This window comes from Microchirus variegatus (assembly GCF_963457635.1).
Source record: "Microchirus variegatus genome assembly, chromosome: 2".
NCBI classification, from domain to species: Eukaryota; Metazoa; Chordata; class Actinopteri; order Pleuronectiformes; family Soleidae; genus Microchirus; species Microchirus variegatus.
The window spans coordinates 35,820,024-35,842,204 of record NC_139803.1 but is presented as its reverse complement, the minus strand read 5'-3'; the positions used below and the strand labels follow the sequence as shown (position 1 = coordinate 35,842,204).

Genomic DNA, 22,181 nt, shown 5'->3' with positions numbered 1-22,181 from the left:
TGTGTGTGAAAATCCCAGTAGATCAGCACTTTCTGAAATACTCAGAGCAGACTGTGTGGCACCAGTCAACCATGCCACATTCAAAGTCTCTGAATTCACCTTTGCTTCCACATTCTCATGCTCTCATGAGTTCTCGTCTCTGTGCCCGAAAGCGCTGAGTTGCCGCCATGTGATCGGCTGATTCGATATTTGCGTCTAACAAGCGGTTGACCACGTGCGACCTGATAAAGTGACCAGTGAGTGCGTATCCACATGTTGACTGAGCTGAAACCTCAGCAAAGGTTTTTAAGGCTTAACGTAAGCAATAATATGAAGTGCACTCGTCAGCAACACGTGGCCCGTGGGCCAAAACTGGCTCGCCGGCATCAGAATTCCGTCCGGCAGATGATTTTAAAAGTCAAGACAATTAACTGACATATGTTTGAAAAATAAAACATTGCTGTTTTAATGGAGAGAGTAAATGTCCATAAAAAAACAATTAGCATATATTTATCCTCCACACATTATCGTTAGCTTAAGGCAGCTCAAAAATGTGGGGTTTTATCTCTGACTGAAGACGTTTTAAGAAGCGAGCAACAGTTTTGTCACTTTTTTGTACAAGATTGGATAGTTTAGATTAGATAAAATAAAGCAGTTTTTGACTGATATATATAAAATATGATGGTTTGGAACTGACCTTCATTTTCTTCGAAAGATATTGGCCCCAGGCCAAGCTTACATGGTGACCCCTGCTCTAAAAACCTGAAAGCATATATTAATAAGAACAGTAAATGTATATAGCTTGAATGGAACTATATTGCTCTATATTGGACACTGCATTAAGCCCTATGTCTCAGCTGGTATTGGCTCCAGACCCCATGATACTTTCATCAATTATTTTCTTATGCTCACATTTCATTTTTTGAGCTAATAAACTCAAACAGGCCCGAGTTGAGCAAACTATCTGGTTTTACAGTGAAGTCATGGATAAATAAGTAAATAAAGAATTGTTGTCATATACATCTGTTCTCTTCTCAGAGTTTTGAACTGAGTGACTTCAAACACTTCAAACTGCTCTTTTAAATGTAGCACTCGCACTTAAATGAAGTTAATTTATGTCCGTACGATGTGTGTGTTTCTGCCTCACATGTGCCGTGTTTGGCGAGCTCACACTTAAATCCCGTGCCTGGAGGTTGGAGCAGCTCCACCTCCTGAACTCTTAACTCGTCCTCTCGATTTGGACGTGGCAGCTCCTGAGTCAGTTTGATGGCTGATTCCTCTCATCCGTCCAACTCTGTAACCTCTGAAGTTTTCACCTGAGGTGCTCACTTTTTCCTCTCCTCCAACACTGTTTGCTCTTCTCTGGCTCAAAGCTCACGTAAAACCTTTGACTCACAGCAGAAGTGCTTGACCTTGAGGTAAGGAGTCATCAGACCGCCAACCCTCAGCGTCCTCCTGCAGATGCTCTGTGGCGTGTTACGGAGTGTTAATCTGGCTGCGAGGAAGTGTTCAAATATTGTGAGTGGTGGATTCTGGGAATGAAGCGGGCCTTTGTGGAAATGACGAGAAGGCAAAGAGAAAGACAAAGGATGGGGGAGGCGAGATGACGGGAGGAATTCTAATGCATCGCTCGTGGCAGATTGAATCCATTAGTGTATTTGCTCTTCTTTCACTTGGGTCACTGAACTCACTGAAGAAAGGGCATCCTGTGTGTGAAAGCATTTGGGGTTATTTTTCTTGCGTGGCTGTGGAGAGCGGGCTCTCTCAGATGTGTGCAAGGACGGTCCAGTGTCCGGCTTTGAAAGCATGAGTATGTAAACATGCTCAGAAGGTGACGCAGGCTTGTGGGCACACATGCGAGGATTCTTCTGTCGCGCTATTGTTTGACCAGTGGTTCCTCTGCGATAGATGCGCTTTGTCCTCCGAGGGTCTCTCTGCTGCTTCTACAGTGTCTATGTGCCCAAGATTCTATGCCCCAACTAAACGGCACTTTTCCACTACATAGTCCAAGCGCAACTCGCTACCTCATACCTGGTACGAGGTCACGAGATACTTGCCAGCCACTGATTGGTCACAGTTGCCGGCAAAGGAAGAGACCACGATGTCCGAACTGTAGATCAGTCAAAAATCCTGCTCCTCCGCTTCCATTCATTATTATGAAGCTGCTCACCCAGTGCATATGCCAAAAAAGTTTTTGACTTCCGCGTTTATTTCCGTGTTATGGGGCCCAAAGAGCATGCGCAGTAGTGTCACTACCATATAAAGATCTATAAAAGCCTGTGTCCGTGTCTCGAGGTGTCCTGTGGACACTTTTACGGGCGTCTCTTTTACTATTGCGGTCAATGTGAAAATTATGTTGCAGTACCCACAGTGGCCACTATGTAAAAATTGTCTTCAAGGCAGAGGGGGCCGTGCTCTATCCAGTTCATATTATACATCCATGGTGTTAATCCCCAACATTTAGCAAGGAAAGGTCTTAAATCTCATCATTCTGTGAACAGTTTTTCTACATTTACTGATTCTAATGATTCAGTTCACTAAAAACTACTGCTTAACAAGTCACTACTTTGCGTGTGTATAAAACAAAGTCCCGGCAGTTTCATGCAGCCGTGCATTTACTGATTTAAAGTAAATAATTCGTCAACAGCAAAGTAATGGGCGTGGGATTGGGTCCAGTCGTCATCATCATCATCATCATCATCATCATCATCCACCAACCTCATCGAAATCACCAACCTGTTGAAGACTCGACTAAAAACCACACTGTGATAATTAAATTGTTCCTTGTAACTTTTATGAGCGTTGCTTTCTTGTTTGCAAGCTGTTTACTTGCCTCGTCATCTCACCAGTCAGCCAGCAAAGGCCAATCCATCTCTCTAAATCGCCTGTAAATGCTGATGCCGATGCGGGCCGACAGCGCACCGCAACACACCGTCCAGACGAGGGCTGCGTGGACGCCCACTGGCAGTTTGTTCTGGACCTTAATCAGGAATTTATTTGATTTCAGAGAAAATAAATCTCGCTCAGGCTTCCTCCTCTCTCCATTTCTTCTGATTCAGCTCTTTTTTTAACCCTCTCTTTCTTGCGAGACTCTCTACACTTTTTGTCTTTCAACCGCTTTCATTGATGCTTCTACTGATTCAGCAACGTTTTTCCCTGAGAAGCCAACTTCTCAGTACATTAATCTTTTAAATGGCCCATATTGTGCAAAATCGACTTTTTAATCATTTTAATACTTATATTTGAGACTCAGGAGGCCATACCAGTCCCCAAAATGTGAAAAAACAAGACTCAGTCAGGTTTTAGTGGTTCCACTTAGTGTAAGTATAGGAGATAAAACACGCAATGGTTAAACCTCCCGCCTAGTGACGCCAGAGTGCGCATTTTACCGCGATTATGAAGGATTAACGGCATCTCTCTTTCTCTGTGTGTGTGTTTGTATTTTTTTTTTACCTTTTATGGTGCAAACACTGACCTTGTCAGGACCAGTAGTCCTCATGGGCACCAAAACCTGGTTCTTATAAGGTAGAACCTTCATTTCTAAGGCACTGGATAGGTTTAGGGCTAAGATTTGTTTTGTGGTTAGGTTAAGGAGCTCGGGAATCCATTAAGTGTCCTCACTAAGAATGCTGTTTTCAGGCCTGGTGGTCTATTTATCTAATCGTTCCGTTTGCCGCAGCCGACGAGACGCGTCTCGCCACGACTTGCAGATTTGAGCCGTCGGTGTATTAGCTGTAACTACTGTGGAGAAAGCTTTCTTAACGAGCTAAAGAGCTCAGGATCGTTCTCACGCTGACCTCTGACCCCAGCGTCCTGAGTTCTGAGATCAAAACTGTGCAGATATCGATGGTAACCGCTTTCATTGCTGTGGCAGATGCAGGAGCTGGAGCAGAGGGTGACGGAGGCCGACCAGCGAGCCGAGAGAGCTGAGAAACAGGTAGAAAAATATATGACTTACTGACTGTTATTAATCCTTTATTCTGTATAATACATCCATGTACTGTAAAGACCAATCTCAAGATACACCGCCTGTGTGCAAAAACACCAAATTTGTTCCTCGCGGCAGAAAACGCCACCTTCCCCGAAAATGGCTAATATTATATATTAATGTTTTTTTTTCCCACTTTGAACAAGTCAGTCTTTTAAAGCTACTTCAGCCTGAAATATACATATGAAATATTAATAATAATTTTGAAATGTTACCCCTTTAAAGTCTTTGTAAATCCTTAAAGCTCCAACTGCATTTCAGCAGCCTTTTTAACATCCTTAAAAATGAAGGACAGCAGTCATTTTTGGTTCACACTCCAACACGTGGAGATGTAACATGATCACCATAAAATCGCACAATTTATGCGTTTCATTTTGGTTCAACCCACTCATTAGTCGCCCTTTGATGTGATTTAACAAAAGGAGTGTGGTGCTTTGAGGAAAAGGAAGCCTCATACACACTGTGTCGGGGTTAATCTCTGATTTGCTGTCATTACTGGTTGTTCCAGGTGTTTGCTGTAGGTGGTAATTTAATGGTGCCCTTTCTTTCTTAGCCTCAGGGCTTAAATTAACCTGCATGTTTACGTCCTGTCTTTGTCTGCTGTTGCATACGTCGCATGCGGATCCGAGCTTTCCCGTTCTCCGCAGCTGTGCGTTCGTTCACCCGTCTAACTGTGCGTTTCAGATCCACGCCATGGAAGAAAAGTTGAAATCCGCGAACGTACGAACCAGCGAATCCGAGGGCTCGTTGTGCAGGAAGTATCAAGACCTGAGTGGTCAGGTTCAACAGAAAGACGCTGTGATCAAGAGATTAGAGGTGCAGCTGGAGAAACAGGTACGGGTAAAGACCGGAAATGTCCGTTCATGTTCATTAAATGATGCAAATTTGAATAAACGCTGTGTTCTTTGACCGCAGATCTTAGTCAGAGCCCAGGAGGCGAAAGCTATTGAGGAGAAAGCTGCCAAGATTAAAGACTGGGTCACCTTGAAGCTCAGAGAGGTGAGCACATAGATGAGAGATACACGTGTGTTAACTTCACATGATGTTTTATCTTCACGGTGATGAAGACTGTGACTGTGTCTGTTGTAGATGGAGCAGGAGAACCAGCAGCTCAAAATGGCCAACTTAAAGCAGACAGAACAGATAATGTTGCTGCAGGACAAACTGCAATGTGAGTACCGATGTTCTACTTTTCTAAGGGCCACACAGCGGACAGAAGTGTTGCCTCGCAGCAAGAGGGCCTTTCTGTGTGGAGCATACATGTTGTCTCCACTTGTGTTTGTTTACTCCGGGTCCTCCAGTTTCATCCCACGGTCTGACATCGTGCAGATTAGGTTAACTGGACGCCGTACATTCACTTTAGGTGTGACTATTATACCCGTGATTCGGGCCAGAACATTAAAGCGTCCAGTTTATTTTCAGAATAAAAGCCCTCGTGTTGACACCATCATATATGGTCTACATCACATCACCCGACACGTCATTTTATGTGGCCCGCGAGTGATTAATTGGTCTGAACCATGCGTTGACCGTTAAACTACATTTCCCACAATGCACGGCGATTGTGTTACCCGCAAAGTGATGGCACCGCCACTAGATCGCAGTGTATGCATCGTGCGACGAGTGAAATTGAATACGTTATAAATACAGAAAGTTATTAAGCAATATGTTACGTAGCAGTTACCTTTATTTTACATTATATTTGGTTACATTTAGTTACATTTATTCTGTATGACAGTTACATCTGGCCCTTTGAGGGTAACCATTATGCTGATGTGGCCCTCGGTGAAAATGAGTTTGACACCCCTGCTCTACATCAACAACACGGCGATATTTTGCCCTATTTTAGCTGGAATTTTTATTTTAGCTCCCCCACAGGAAGATAAAAATGAATGAATTGACATTATAAATTGAATATAAATGATTAGAAATAAAGACTAATATTCACATTAAACTAAAGGTTTGAATAATCAAGGGTACACTCTGGCGTTTTATTTTAAAAGCCCTTGACGTAGTTTTCTCTCGTCTATTATTCATGTTATGACTTTTTGAACCAAAGTAAGCTTTTATATCACTGAGCATTGTTGTGGCTTTTAATGACATTTTTTAACACAATATTCAAATGAAGAAGCAGATTCTCACAGCTGGGACAGTTTACAGACAATTAAAGATTCTTCCTATGGTACATTTTTTAGAGTTTAAGACTTTCCGCTCATCTGTTTTTCCTTCGTGATGCAACGTTTTCTTCTGGTCTTTATTATTTACATCACACTTAATCTGAACAGTGAGGGTGTGTGGAAATTTGCCTCCAGAGTATTCTCAAGCTCAGCCGTTACTGTTCCCAACTACAGTCGGGGGGGGTTTTAGGGACACATGTATCCGTTATCCGTCTTTTCCAAGAAAAAAAAAAGTGGTGTTGTTTTTCTCTTCCAGCACTCTTTGAGAAACCTGCATGCTCAGGATCTCCCACCACCTCCCCTGTAATGGATACTCACCTGGTGCCCAACAGCCCGCTGTTTCCTCCCAGCTGTCCTGGCACACCTCCTGCCCAGGAGGACAGCTGGAGACAGACAGGTCCTCGCGGGGCCACCACTTATATCAAGATCTCGCCAACAGGTGCACTCCTTCAGTCTTATTTTATTTTAGGTTTGGTGGCAGGAAGCTGTGGGAGCAATGCTATTTAACTCGAGCAGGGCGGGGGAGATGGGAGACGAAAGCAGTAATGATAATAAAGTCTGGTGACGTGGCTCTGGTGCCAAAATCTTCTCCATCTGTAGTTCTAGTCAGTCATGTGTTTTGAATTCAGTTTATCTGTAAAAAAAATATATATATATAAGTTTGTTTTAAGGGAGGTGAGAAGATGCTTCCCATAAAGATCAATTGTCATAATTCAAAGATTATGTTAAAAATGGGTTTTTAAACTGTTAAATTTTGTCACTTTTGAAAAATATGTTGTGTTTTGGCATGTTGAGTCAGTGTTTTCCCTTAAAAGTCCCACTTTTATTCATCAAAAGAGTTGCAAAATGAATAGAAAATATAGTCAAGACATTGACAAGATTAGAAATAATGATTTTTATTCAAAATAATCATTTTGCCCTTTCGTCAAAGAACCAGCAAAACTGTTTTCAGCTGTGCTAACATCATTGCACAAGGGTTTTCAAGGGTTTTCTAATCATCCAATAGCCTTCTAACGCGATTAGCAAACACAATGTACCATTAGAACACTGGAAATGGTCCTCTATACACCTATGTACATATTCCATTATAAACCAGACGTTTGCAGCTAGAATAGTCGTTTACCACATTAACGATGTATAGAGTGTATTTCTGATTCATTTAATGTTATAAAAGATAAAATAAGTGCTTTTCCTTCAAAAATAAGGACGTTTCTAAGTGACTAAGTGAACGTTAGTGTATACGACATCTTCAAGACTTCACAAAAAGTCACATGTCCTCTCTCCTCTTAGATGGTCCCGGCAGCCCGGTTTCCCTCAGCAGACCGGATCTCCCAGTGTGCTCAGATGGTCAGATGGCGTGTTCAGACCGGGACAACTCCTCCGACGAGCTCAACAGCAAGTTCCGCTCCCAGTGCCTTCACTCGTCCTCGTCGTCTTCGTCTTCGTCCTCCGCGTACGAGACGGCCCACGGGCCCAGCTCCCCGGAGTCGTCCATCAGAATGACGCCTAAAAGCCCTCTACTGTCGCGCTCCCCGTCGACCAACAACCCCTTCCCCAATCCTCCGCAGCCTCTGGTGCACCAGTCCGGCACCAGCATGACGTTACCCAAAGTACGAACCCCGCTCAGTCCCAGAGACAGCATCCAGCTGGTGAAGAAGCACTACAGCCAGCCACAGCCCAGCCTGGACAGACTGCACCACCTCAACGTTAGCATAGACATCATGAACGCGTCCTCCACCTCGTCCACGCTGAAGAGCACCGGCACCAGCACCTCGCCCTTCTCTCAGGTCGTGGAAGAAACGGACATCGACGACGGGCTTCCTGAGAGCATGGAGGGCGTGGAGGAGGGGTCAGGGTCAGAGGAGTCTTCACCCGACGGAGTTTCCTTCGTGGGGCTGGCAGAGGAGCTGGAGATTCTCAAGCCGCCAACGCCTCCTTTGCACCGCTTCCCTTCATGGGTACGAAAAACTATCATCAACGTCAAAAATCTTTAAACTGTTGAAGCAGTTTGGTCTGTAAAATTCTCGAAAATTATGATTTCTTTTGTCCAAAGTTATTCTGTTTTCTGAAGAAACCAGAAAATACTAATTTAAGAATCTGACAAATTAGAAAGCTTGTTTTAATGATTGAAAACAACACTTTTAACTGATGAATCGATTGTCAAAATACTTATATGTACACTTACGTTAAGCATTACAAAAGAGGAATACTTGACTAATAACAATCATTGCAGCCCTGCTCAAGTCTAATCTGTTCATTATCATGTATGTTTCAGTCAGAATGAGCAGCTGTTAGCTTATTTTAGCACTAAGACTAAAAATAGGGTAAAACAAACCCACTGTCAACTTTATCTCTTTGTTTAATCCACACATGAACCCAAATGTTTTAAAAAACCTAATTTAAATGAGATGTAACATGTTTTTTAATAGGCATGTAAATTAGCAAGTGTGCATTATTTTGCTAAGCTAAGTAGCGGTGCTAAGCTAATCAGTACTAAGGCACTGATGTTTTTGTTAGCGTTAGGTCCAGTGAGTGACTTTTAGGCAGTATGGGGTTAGAGTACTATTATACTACTATACTATTACACCTAGAGAAGTATTTTTTTAAGAATAAGGAATCCATTACTTTCTCCATATAAGGAGAAGGCAAACGGCTATTCATTTTTGATAATGTTGTAACATTATAAATTACTTTCCAAAGTAATTATATGCAACACTGCTTTTATGCGCATTTATTGGCAGAAATTAAATATACTACCCATAATTTTGAAGTGTCTATTCACTAAAATTTTGCCTCGGTTAACTTTGACCACCTTCTTGCACTGTGATATTTCTACAGTGGCCTAAATGGACAAACCAGTCACAGCCTGGTTTTAGTGTTCTGAAGTGAAAGCTGACGACTCAAATGAAAAACAATGACGTTCATTCTGCTTTGTGTGAGAAAGAGGAGTGAGAGGAGGAAGTCAGGAAAGCAAAAAGAGTGTACTTGATAGATTTATTCAGCAAAGATCTTGATGTCAAAGTGTTTTACCGCCTGAAAGTTGAGCATTTTGACACTTTTTGTCTCTGCAGGAGAGTCGCATCTATGCTGTGGCCAAGTCAGGAATGAGAGTATCAGAGGCCACTCCTGGAGCCAGGGGCCCCGGACGAGGTGAGCCAGAAACATGAACCTTCCACACAGTGACTCCGTCTTTGTGAAGTTATATTTACTGCTGCGCACACAAGGAAAAAAAAACGTTGTGTAAATCTATCTCCCTGTGTCCGGGGCGTCGGGGGGATGAATCGGTGACGTGAGGCGTCGTTCAGCCGATGCTTAAACTTGCTGTGTGGTGTGGCTGAGCGTGGATCTGTCACTGACGCCTTTGATGACACTTCCTCTGGCTCGAGGCTCCGCACACCTGTGCAGATGTGGGTTAAAGGGGAGTGCAGGAGGAGGGAGGTTCAGACGGGGCGAGCTGGGAGACGCTGCTTTTTAATCAGCCGCTATGAAAGGGACGTGGCGTAATTACTGCTATGCGTTCTTATCCCGACATCATCCATCTTGTCGGTTTTTGCAGACGGTGAGGTTTTGACAGCACAGGTACAGTACACGTAGCTCACGGCTGAAAGGCTGATGGGGATGAAGTTGGAGCTCGTTCAGCTTTATTCATCGTGTTTGTACCTGAAGGTGCATCTGTTGTTGATTTTGAATCCAAAAAATGCTTTCGATCTAAGGACAGGTTGAAGCGTTTCTACCGGCGCTTACCTCAGCGGTTTTGAAAGATAAATAAAACTCGACATGCTGCTGTAGCCTGACTTGACCTGGTGTAAACAACACTCACTGTGATGTCACCATTTTGTAGTTGTGGTGGTGAGCACCATCAGGTTTTTGTCTTTTTTGTCCATGCCAAGCACATCACATTAAAAAAATATCCTACTTGACTCTAAATGCGTATGACGTGTATAGCTAAACTTTTCTGCTTTTCGCCTTTGAGGGTAGTGGTTTGATTAAAATGTTTGAAAAAAATGCATAAAAATAAAGCTTTTATGAAAACGCTGATTTAAAAACTGCTTACCAACACATAAACCATTCATAATTGGCTAAAATAGAAGGCTCTGAGTGAGAAAAAGAGCCATTTTTCCACTTTCCAGTGATGCCTCTTTCAAGTAAAAGTCTAAAAATGTGCAGCAGCAGCAGCTCCTTGATATACGATAATTGTAAAAAAAAACTATCGCAAATATCGAGATATACGATAATATTTAATATGGGCACGTCTACTTTGTGTGTGCTGCACATTACATGGGAAACATTTTGAATAACCCTTTTCCTGTTTGTGTTGCAGGGTCAAGTTTACCCCAGTATCCAGCGGCAGGTCCGTTCACTCAGTTGATCTATAAGAATATAAATGTTCCAGTCTACACCACACTGAAAGGGGTGAGCGACATGTTTTGTTTTTTGTTTTTGTTGTTTTTTCAGCTACGTCCGTGCTGTAAACATCAGGTGATTTTTTTATATATATTTTTTTTTAATCTGCCCTGAAATTCAAATCTGGATGTTTTTGCCGTGTCCATTTGCTTCAGAAAGCCACTCAGATCAGCAGCGTACCTCTGCCCGACGATGACTCCGGCTCGGAGGACGACAGCAGTTCTCTGGCCAGTTTGCGGACGTCCATCCTGAGCCCGGAGAGGAAAGGCAGCATCCCTGGAAGCCCACGGGCCGTCAAGAGAGGTGAGGACTGTTGGTCGTAACGTAGGTGATACGGTCGATCAGGATCATGGAATTCCAAACTGATGAAAATTGAATGGAAGATGAAATCTTCATGGTTCAGTGTATGGGAATATACTAAACATAATTGGACATGTAGATGCAGGGCTAGGGCTAGGGTTAGGGTTCGGGTTAGGGTTAGGGTTAATTTCTTTCTACCCATACACAGAGAAATGCTACATAAACAGAGGGAGCAGTGTTATATTTTTCCACATGGTATAATTGGAATGCAGTTGCAAGATGCTGCGTTGAAAAAAGAAATCGGATCAACAGGAGACACCGAAAGTCCTTGACATGAAAAATAGTTGATACAGTTAAATGGAAATAACAACACTCGGCAGCTAAAACTCACCAATAACTTAGAATACAGTAACTGCTGGAATGCGCCGTGGACGTCACACGCTCCTGGTTTTTCCATTTACGACCTTTTTTCTCCTCAACCACCTGCGGCTCGCTGGCTCTCAAATCACGACATGAATAATTTATCTCCTCTGCTTTTCTCCCGTGGACCGTTTTTTTCCAGCATGTCTTTAGTTACCGTTTAGTTACCGTGCTTCTTTTTCACCTAGGTGTGTCCATGTCCTCCGTAAGCTCGGAAAGTGACTACGCCATTCCTCCTGACGCCTACTCCCTGGACAGCGATTACTCAGAACCAGAGCATAAAGTCCAGCGTACTTCGTCCTACTCCTGCGAGAGCACTGGGCCTGTGAGTACTGACAGAAATATTCTCAGTGTTTGTGTGTGTGTGTGTGTGTGTGTGTGTGTGTGTGTGTGTGTGTGTGTGTGTGTGTGTGTGTGTGTGTGTGTGTGTGTGTGTGTGTGTGTGTGTGTGTGTGTGTGTGTGTGTGTGTGTGTGTGTGTGTGTGTGTGAGGGGGGGTTCTCCAAGTACTCTGGCTTCCTCCCACAGTCCAGTGTGAATGATGGTTTGTCTCTGTGAACCTCTTCAGACCTGGTCTTAACATCCATCCTCAGGGATCTGAGTCACATTCAGACTGACGTTCAGGTCTGAATGTGTGTGAATCTTACCTTATCTTATCTTAGCTTATTCCTGAGCGGCAGGAATCTGTTACCCATGATGCATTAGAGACCACCTCCTCAACTGAGCTGCCATCTGACCCACAGTTGTTGTTTTGTTTTCTTACACTAATCAACGTCCAGAGGTTGAAAGTAATGGATTACATTCACTTGTATTGTGTGTACTTGTACTTATACTGTACTACATTTTAAATCAGTCCTTTTTGCACAACACAAGAAAGAACCCAAACCGTGTTGAATATTAAGTAATACATATGTTAAATTGATAAGTAACTTTTACTGAGTGCATTTTTAGACCAGTACTTTTACTAATACTTAAGTAAAATGTTATCTGAATAGCAGTACTGTTACTTGAATAAAATTTCAGTACTCTTTCCACCTCTGTCCACATCCCTACATTGATTTATTTGTCACCACAGACACACAAACACTCACACTCACCGTGATGTAGTTTATATTTTCCGATGGTTAACAAGTGATTTCATGTTACAGCAGCGTAAGTAGAGGGTGTCAGATGTGATTGACCCTCAGTTTATAAGCAGTTTAGATGATGATGATGATGATGGATGGAGATAATGGTGAGGCTTTTTTTTGTACTGTTTGTGTCTGAAGGAGATGCTGGAGAAGTCTGGGTACCTGCTGAAGATGGGCAGCCAGGTAAAAGCCTGGAAGCGTCGCTGGTTCATCCTCAGGAACGGAGAGATCCTCTACTACAAATCTCCTGTGAGTGTCTCCTCACTTAGTGTTCGCTTTAGTCTTCTAAAGTTTGTTCGGAAACATTGCCCGAAAGGCCTTAGAGCAGTTGTGATATGTTTTTGTTAGTGCTGTCAAACGTCAACACAGACCGCTCCAGTTCGACTGTAGGCGCGCTAACGGCGCTAAAGGAGCTAACGCAGCTAACGGAGCTAACTGGTAAACGATGCCTGGACTAGCTTTTACCTCGTTCTTTGCACACGTTTTGGTTTTGTTTTGGTTGTGTTTACCCACAATGCCCTGCGTTATAGTCCTCTTCCTGCATTTGGTTCACTTGAAGTGAACCGAGACCTACTTTTTTAGGGGGGACCAGAGTAATATATTAAATGTTGGCTAATAAACCCTCGTGAATGTTTCACACGCTTGACCTTTAACACCATGGCACCAACTAAGATTTCACAAAATTTCACTGCAGATGCATTTTTTTATTAATTATTTTTGGACAGAAGTAAAACATTTTGTTGTGTGTTTTCAGAGTGACGTGATCAGGAAACCTCAGGGTCAGATTGAGCTCAACTCCTCGTGCCGTATCGTACGTGGAGAAGGCGCCCAGACATTTCAAGTAAGTGGGAAAGTGTGTCAAATTCACAGCAAAATATCCTGTTATTGTTTTACTTTGTTTCAGATTGTTCCAGGGCATGCAAATGTGTTAATGCTACATGCAAAAGTGATGTTATGGTGCTATAGCTTTTCTGCTGCATACCAGAGCAGCAGCTTGAAGATGACATCAGTTGTAGCATTGGACTGGAATGTTTTACTGGCTCTTTACGGAAGCTGATTCTGATCTCCTCTGACATGACGATGCTATCTCAGTCGACCCGGGCGTAGCATTTTTCCCATATTTCCACCTTTTTTCTTTTCTTTTTTCCTTCTTATCAGTTGATTACCGAGAAGAAGACCTTCTTTCTCACCGCCGATTCACCCAACATCCTGGAGGAGTGGATCAGGGTCCTGCAGAACATACTCAAAGTCCAGGCCAGCAGTCCGGTTACTGTGGAGACCACGGGCAAGCCCACCGTGAGAGGCTGGCTCACAAAGGTCAGTACGTCAAATCTTATTTCTCTGTGTAGCTGGATGTTAAATAGCTACGACTTTCATGTCTATAATATAATATAATACAGTGTTTATTTTTGTGATTTTATTATTATTGTTATTTCCAATTGCTTCATGTCAACTGCACCTCTCAAAAGATAAGTGATATAGAAAATAGATGGATTGATGATTGTTTCTCTTTCTTTTTTCAAATATTTATGCCAGGATTAAATAAAAATCGAGATTATTATTATTTGTAGTGTTATAATTAAATGTAATTTATATTCGGGATTATAAATAAGTTCTGTATTTAAAAAAATAAAAGCTCTTTTGTCATGGAGAGACAAAATAAAAAATATGCCTACATGTGTGGTCCACCATTTAGTGACCTCTGCTTTATGGTAATACAATATTTATATATATCTATATTCATTATCACACTTAACAATAGTAATAATAACATTATTTGTCTAGGACTTAAAGAATAGGACTTCATTTAATTTTGAAATGCAGCATTTAAAAAAGAAAACTTCCAAACAATGGTCCAGATTTTAAACGGTAATTCCTAGTGTGGTTTAATGACGTTGGTAAGCAGCATGGGATCATGGGAAAACTGGCTTTGCAGAGACAAAAAGGTAAAGTGGTTGATGACAAAATGAAATGGTCTGTTACCTTGAACTGAAACGGTCGAGATTTAGGCTAATTTACATACAATGTCTAACAAAATAGACATTTTTTCATGCAGAAATGCAATATATAATATCTTAAAGTCAATTTTTCATTTCTGCTGCACAAACGTGGTGTTTGATAGGTGGTCTTGAAAAGTGTCCTTAACTTCTTCATTCCAGCACACAGCTTTGCTAAATGCAGGTTAACCAGGCTTTGTCCCTGAAGTGGATTCCAGAAATAACTCTTATTTTCAGGCCGAACACGGTCCACTCAGACAGATATGGAAGTGTCTGTCACCAGAGGTGGGGAGGGTTTGACAGAGGACTCTTGGGGCAGATTCTTGAAAACCGTTTTCACGTTTGGACACGGCGACGAGACGAGAGCTCCTGGAATTCCACGTCTCCCCCCGCCCCCCCCCACCTCTCTCTGTGTGGCTCTGTCACTGCCTCTCCTTAGCCGCGGACCTGTCTGTCGGTTTAGTGAAGACACTTAAACGTTTGACAGGTGTGTGTGTGACAGATGAGTGACGGCCTGAAGCAGAAGAAGATGGGAGCACATGTCCTTTCACCAACCCCTCAATCCTCTTCCTGCCCTGTTGTCCTTTGATCTGCTGGTTATGACGTGATCTCGGTTCAGGCTGTCGTTGCCTCTCAGCGCAGTTAACCTCGCTGACCCCAGCTCAGGGGATGCACAGCTGGCTTCGTGTTCAGGCAAACGCCAGTGACACCGCCGCTGCGTTTCAAACTCAAAAGACTCTGAAAGTGGCTGCAAATGATCATCTGAATGAAATAAACACAGGAATCATTTGTTACTCTTTTGAAAAGTCGCCGCAGTGATACCCGTGTGTGCTCTGTACAGTCCTGGGACATCTGCCGGGCAGATGTTTAAATCTGAAATTTCCTGACTAACATCTGTCAAGCTGTTTAAAAAAACCTTTCTGATCTGAGCTTCAAAAAGCACACTCGCACACAGAAACATCTGCTGTGTCTGACAGTATAACGTATGTTTTTAGGTCAAACACGGACACTCGAAGCTGGTGTGGTGTTCGCTGGTGAGGAAGGTCTTCTACTACTATCGCAACCAGGACGATAAGGTGCGCAAAAAGAAACCACTTTTTTCCTTTTAAAGGTCCGTTGTGTCGCAGTTCGGTGGATTTATTGGCTGAAAATAAACGGCACTGCCTTTTTTTTTTTGGTTTCCGTAGACTTAGAAGAAGATGTTTACCTCAGGCAACGGCTGCCATCTTGTGCCACATTGATTTAATTTCTTTTAGGCCACCGTAGTTTCTTACCCATTTAACTTTCTCTTATGTGATTTTAATTTTGAGTTTTGTGAACTCGCTCGGTTGTAGTTCAAAAAAAGGCTCCGAGCAGTTAAAGAACGCTATGCCAATTTAATGTGTTTAATGTGTGAATTTAAACCAAATTCATTGGCTCCACTATTGGAAAAAGAAAAGAAATAACATGATTAAAGAAACAAAACGACAACAGCCAAATATAAAAGCTTCACTGGGCACAAACTGAGGTGTAATCTTTGAAAAAATTCAAGTGTAGCGTACAATGCAGTGGCGCACATAAAACACACGCAAGATGAAGTATGAAGATACTGTATGTAACAGAATGAACACAGGAATGATATTGATATCAATATATGCCAACTCTGACATATAACATTTTACGGGGCTTGTCTGCCACGCGTTCCAGTTGCCTCTGGGTCAGCTGCAGATGCGGGAGGCGTCCGTGCAGGAGGTGGATCGCTCCTGCGATTCGGACGAGGACTACGAAGCGGGCAGCCGGGGTTTCCTCTCCTCCCACTGCACCTTGGTGGTTCAGCCCAGAGACCAGAGTCCCACTTACCTGCTGATCGGCACCAAGCAGGAGAAGGTACGCAAGTTCAGAGTCGTGTGTGTGTATATGTATATGGATATGTACATATGTATGTGTGTGTGTGTTAGTATATATAGTAACACATATTCACCATTAACTAGGTGCTTACTAACATGCATATAAGTCGCATACTAGCCCTTTATTAGTAAATATTAAGCACATATTAACACCTTATGTAGGAAAAATCTTAATTCATGTCGTAAGGTAGACTAAGGTTATGTAAAATAAGGTGTCAATACGTGCTTAGTAATTAGTAATAAAGGGCTAGTATGCAACTTATATATGTTAGTAAGCACCTAGTTAATGGTGAATATGTGTTCCCTAATCTAAGGTGTTATATGTAGAAGAAGACGTGGATTCAAACCCAGTTTGCAGAATAACGTGCACGTTTTATTCTCTGCAGGACACGTGGTTGTATCACCTGACTGTAGCCGCCGGCAGCTGTGCAACCTTCAAGGTGGGCACAGAGTACGAGCAGCTGGTCGGTAAACTCCTCGATGCAGACGGAGACCCGGGTGAGTCATCTTTAATTTACTCCTAATTTTACAGGAGGAAAAACAAAAGATTTTTAATAGTTTTAATTAACCAGGAAAAGACATATTGAGATTAAAAATCTATTTTACAAGAGTAAAACTCTTATCTCAAAGTCCATAAAAAATATCACTATTTTTAAATAGTAGACTAGTACTAGTTTTCAGTATCACACTCATGTTGCCAAGTTGGTTAATATCGTTTAATCACTATATAAACACCTAGAGCAGTGAAACACAAGACCTGTGTGTGGTTTTCAAGTAGCAGCTTTTTTTAAACTGGGTTTTATTTTGATTTTGTTTTTGTATTTTTGGCTCGAAATATAAAAGAAAACAGTCTAATTATACTTTTTAATACATTTTTACTCATTAAAAATAACGAGAAACACAAAATACACGTGCAGTAGATGCGTCAACTGAAGATCTGTCCATAAGAGGAGACACATTTCCTCAGTAGCATGCTGTGTGTTATTTGGATCCGCGGTGTCTGAGATCTTTAATCCACTCAGACAGACAGTGTTTATGGCTGCAGTGCTCTGTGTCTGGCTGTGCAATCTTTATGTTTGGCTGTGTGTTTACGCGTGTATGTGTGTGTGTGTGTGCGTCTCCTTTTCCCAGAATCTGCCTTCTGGAGGAGCGGGGCCTTGAGCTTCTGTAAGGACGGCCTGCGCTCGCCTCTCACCACTCTGCCCTCTGAAGCTCTGCAGACAGAAGCTCTCAAGCTTTTCAAGGTCGGTCTCCTCCACCTCCCCTGCCCCGTTTCTGCCTCTCACTTGTCTCTTTTCTTCCATCCCACTCGCTTTTGATTCTCCTCTTTCTTTCATCCCTTTCATCCCCCCTTTGCCCACGTCTCTCACTGCGAGCCTCTGTTCAAAAGCGTCATCCGTCCAACTGGAGTTTGTGTCGCGACCACAGCCGCCTCCTCTTCTCCTTTTATCTCCTGCTGCTCATGGATGCACTCCGCGGTCCTCTTCTTCTTCTTCTCCTCCTCTCCCCTCTCCTGCCGCTAAAACCAGATCAAAGGCTTAACGAGAGCCCCAGCTCATTAAAAGTGTGGAAGAGAGATAATGGCCTTGATTATCTGCACTGATTGAGGCTAACCCGTTCCTCTGGTTTACAGCCAGTGTGAAAGGAGCCTTCTTTTAAGAGGAGACATGGGAGGTCAGGGCCTTCACAGAGTGACAGCAATGGATATGGAAGCCGCAGGATGGGGGAGGAGAAAAGGGATCAGAGCTGAACAGGGACTTAATAGAAAGATGGCAGATTCCTCCTCCTCCTCCTCCTCCACCTCCTCCTCCTCCTCTCTTTTCATCTCTCAGTGCGCCCACCCAGAAGCCCCCACTCTGCCCGGCTCACGCTTCACAGCCCCAGCAGCTACAGTAGACGTGCAGGATTGAAGGGTGAATGGGTCGGCTCTCCGTTTGAGCAGTCAGCCTTAAATACACATGCAAAGAAGGAGCATGAATGGAGGCGACATGCGTTTCAAGTCTGTGTCTTGTGCCGTTGCGGTGAATTTTTGAACAAAATAATGATTTATATAACAGAAGATAGGCTAAACTCCCATATTTTTTCATCTAACTTCTATTAATTTTCTTAAAGGTACAGTAAAACGGTTAGAGCAGGCTATATTTTCGATTCAAAAGTCCAAGCTGCCTTTCTACGCCTCTGGACCACAGGAACATGCAAACGAACACAGATTCACGAGCACTGCTTAGCATCGGTACTTAAAGGTGCCATATGTACGAATGTGGCCAAAAACGGTTACTGCATTCAAATTCAAGATACCGAGGTGTTTTAGGTTTCGTTTTCTGACGTAACTGGCAACCCGTGGTTGCTCGGCAGCTGTGACTCTACTGACTGCAATGATTGGTAGACGGCGGTAGGTGGCGCCACATGCCAAAACATGATTTCAAAACATAAACATGATTTGCAGTCTGCAAAATATTTTTTTTAATGCAAATATTTTGGCTGTACTGTTGTTGTTGGTGAGTTCAGTTTGTTATATGAACATTATTCCTGAGTCTCTGTGACATATTAGGAGGATTTTATGGCCAGTTGCTTTAGATTTATTACATAATGCACCTTTAAGGTTTTTGGATAATTGTTTAATTGACAGCAACAAATCCTCTCTGTGTCTCTGTGTGTAAAATCCAAACACTTTTGTTTGTGTTTGGATTTTATTCAAGTGTGTTTTGTGTTAACAGAGACAGAGAGTCCATTGTATGTATTGTTTTTGGTTGTTTTGTTCATTTATTGTGGATATTTAAAATGTCACCCAGTTCCAGTCTTAAATATTCTTTAGAATTGATCTTTGTGAAGGTTTTGCCCTGCATTATTAAGCCATTATCATTGTATTAGACAAAAGTAGTCTCAGAACGACGATATTATTGTTTATCGCAGTCTTTTTTGGGACAATTTACCGTCCAGCAAAATTTGTTATCATGAAATCGTATTTTTGTGACAATGCATTCATGAAAAGAAAAAATGCCCCAGAAAAGAATCTCCCCCCCCCTACCTTTAAGGACTGATTCACTGCTGCTCCCAGTGTCTGGTGTGTGTTTGCCTCCACCTGCTGGTGAACTCGTGCGCATAATATTTAAATATCATGTCTCCGTCACCGCAGTCTTGTCAGCTCTTCATCAACGTGCTGGTCGAGTCTCCGTCGGTGGATTACCACACGTCGCTGGCCCAGAATGCCTTGCAGGTGTGTCTCACCCACCCGGAGCTGCAGAGCGAGATGTACTGTCAGCTGATCAAGCAGACCAACCACAGGACGCCGCACAACTACTCCCTCACACAGGTCAGACTGGGGGAAATAAAGATGATATACTTATATATTCTGATATACTTATTGAGTTTTATCATTTTATACAACAAACAAACAGAAATGTGTACTCATTTGCAAATTCCACGATAGAGACGTCGAAAACAACCATGATATTTTCATTAGTGGTGAAGAAAATGTGTTAAATTATGTAAAATGATCAATAATTGCTTCATAATAAGATGAGTTTGTGCACGTTTTAGCTCCTTGTTTCCAACTTATTTGGAACACAACCCTGTCCTATTTTATATTAACCTTGTATTCTTGTTCTACCTCCTCCTACAGTGCTGGCAGCTGTTGTCTCTGTGCGTTGCTTTATTCCTTCCTCAACAACATTTCCTCTGGTATCTGAGGCAATACCTGCAGCGCAACGCTGACCCAAGGTGAGCTAACTCAACACTGTGTAGCAGCGGCGGCAGTTGCTGGTCTTTGAAACAGAGGAAGCTCATTTCAGGCCCAGTTATTTTGACATAAATTCTCACATAAATGATGCAAATAAACAAACAGAACAAGGAAATGCTATAATAGTGTTTTTATTTATAGTTTATATAATGTATAAATGAAAATGCACCAGCTATTTGTCTACATTTGACTTCCCTCGCAACATCCACACAGGACTGAGGCAGAAAAGGCTCCTGCTGTCGTGTATGTTTCTCCATCAAAAACAGGCCAATTTGTCCATTTACGCTCCTCTTTGCACACAGGAGTGAGGTCGGGAAGTACGCGGTGTACTGTCAGAGATCTGTGGAGCGAACGCTGCAGAACGGCGAGCGCGAGGCCAAGCCCTCTCGCATGGAGATCGTCTCCATCCTGTTGAGGAACCCGTACCACCATTCGCTGCCTTTCAGCATCCCGGTCCACTTCATGAACAACACCTATCAGGTAACACATACACTGTGTTATTCTCAGTTGTCTCTCAGTGTTGTCTCATCTCATTGTGGACTGGAGCATACATGTGCACAGTTATATATATATACATCATTTTAAATATTTTTTCCAATTGGGGCACTTTTTGTTGGATTTTGGGTCCTGATGTTTACTGGTTGAAGTGACTTTAGGGGTCTCTTTTATAGAATATTTAAGGGGAAATGTTTTTCATAATGTAATGATTTAATTATAATGTATTGTAATATTCTAATTGACAATGAAGCAGCAATGAAATAGATTGATTTAACCCTAGAATATTTTCAGAAAGGCTAAAAGCAGTGGTGTAGTGTGTGTAGTCTACTGTGTAGTGGGTATACTGTCAGCACGGGTTGCCAAACCAGCAGCACAATAACCTACAAAAAGAGTATGCACATGATACATTTTATTATATTAAGTGTTTTTTTTAATGAAAACGAGAGTCAACTCTACTCTTATTATATTATTATTATTATTATTATAAGAGTTATTATATTGTTACACCCAAATCCTTGCCTTTTTGTAGTGTATATACACCATATCACATAGACTACACCACTGGCTAAAATCATTAAATACACAGTAACTGGAGTATAGACTTCTTATAAAAGAACTTAAATGTAGCAGAGCACTAAATATTAATCCTATTCATGAACTACTTCCAGACAAAATCATCAGGGGGAGGCTTGTGATCTCCTTCTCACACACACTTTTCAGGACAACAACTTGGTCTTTTGGTCACAAGTATCTCATCTAATATAATGATTTTGTTGTTCTCAACAAAAAAACTCTTATGCCCCCTAGTGGTGTCCATGGGGTCCTGATCTGATCGTGTCCGTATCATTTAAAAGGTTGTTGTGTTTCGCAGGGTTATTATAGTAAACGAAAACTAAGTCTAAAACTAAAACTAGCAGTTAAAACATAATTTAATTACCTGAAATAAAAAATAAAATAAAAAAAATAACCAAAAATAAACAGAATTTTCCACATTTTTCCACAACTTAATTCTGGAATTCAGACCATTTTAATTTTTTTTGATTTACCTGCAGGTGTTAAAGGTTAAAGAATGAAATGAAAGGATTCGATCATCCATATTTGGTGTCGCACATTCTTTCATCCTTTTCAGCGTCTAAAAGTTGAGGCTTTTCTCTCAAAAACTACTAAATCATTTGTTGAATGAACTAAAACTGAACTGAAATAAACAAGCAAACTTAAAAACTAATGAAAATGTATTTATATAATAACCGTGCGTCCTCCGATCTCTCGTAGGTGGTGGGGTTCGACGGCTCCACGACGGTGGAAGAGTTCCTCAACACGCTGAACCAGAAGATCGGCGTGAGGAAGCCTCAGCTGTCCGGCTTCACCCTCTTCACCGACGATCCCTCGGGCAAAGACCTGGAGCACTGCCTGCAGCCGTCTGCCAAGGTACGAGTGAGGCTCACTGAGGATTCTGGCTGTTCTGTGCCCAGTCTAAGCCAAACATTAGTCTCATGTTACCTAATAATGTAGTGGATCACTAGTGAGTCATTAAAAAATTGAGGCTATCCAAACTTTTATAGATTTTACAGATTCCTTTTTTTTCCCGCATGCAGGCATTTTCCAATAAAAACTGTAATTTAATTCTCTGCTATAATAAAGTGCAGCTTCCATTTTATTCTATT

At 42.2% G+C, this 22,181-nt stretch overlaps 1 protein-coding gene across 1 annotated transcript in view; it reads left to right on the top strand.

Annotated features, from left to right (window-relative positions):
* The window catches only part of plekhh1 (pleckstrin homology domain containing, family H (with MyTH4 domain) member 1), a gene marked incomplete at both ends in the record, with an annotated part of 37,541 nt that overhangs the window by 9,268 nt on the left and 6,092 nt on the right, over nucleotides 1-22,181 (top strand). Inside the window, 21 exons of the mRNA XM_083885963.1 lie at nucleotides 3,854-3,916; nucleotides 4,652-4,801; nucleotides 4,883-4,966; nucleotides 5,057-5,138; nucleotides 6,401-6,583; nucleotides 7,435-8,102; nucleotides 9,216-9,294; nucleotides 10,466-10,557; nucleotides 10,704-10,851; nucleotides 11,457-11,593; nucleotides 12,536-12,646; nucleotides 13,152-13,238; nucleotides 13,556-13,714; nucleotides 15,390-15,470; nucleotides 16,081-16,260; nucleotides 16,667-16,778; nucleotides 17,412-17,524; nucleotides 19,417-19,593; nucleotides 19,903-20,000; nucleotides 20,322-20,499; nucleotides 21,790-21,945. Coding sequence (XP_083742089.1) covers nucleotides 3,854-3,916; nucleotides 4,652-4,801; nucleotides 4,883-4,966; nucleotides 5,057-5,138; nucleotides 6,401-6,583; nucleotides 7,435-8,102; nucleotides 9,216-9,294; nucleotides 10,466-10,557; nucleotides 10,704-10,851; nucleotides 11,457-11,593; nucleotides 12,536-12,646; nucleotides 13,152-13,238; nucleotides 13,556-13,714; nucleotides 15,390-15,470; nucleotides 16,081-16,260; nucleotides 16,667-16,778; nucleotides 17,412-17,524; nucleotides 19,417-19,593; nucleotides 19,903-20,000; nucleotides 20,322-20,499; nucleotides 21,790-21,945 — 3,138 coding nt within the window. The remainder of the gene's footprint in view (nucleotides 1-3,853; nucleotides 3,917-4,651; nucleotides 4,802-4,882; nucleotides 4,967-5,056; nucleotides 5,139-6,400; nucleotides 6,584-7,434; nucleotides 8,103-9,215; nucleotides 9,295-10,465; nucleotides 10,558-10,703; nucleotides 10,852-11,456; nucleotides 11,594-12,535; nucleotides 12,647-13,151; nucleotides 13,239-13,555; nucleotides 13,715-15,389; nucleotides 15,471-16,080; nucleotides 16,261-16,666; nucleotides 16,779-17,411; nucleotides 17,525-19,416; nucleotides 19,594-19,902; nucleotides 20,001-20,321; nucleotides 20,500-21,789; nucleotides 21,946-22,181) is intronic.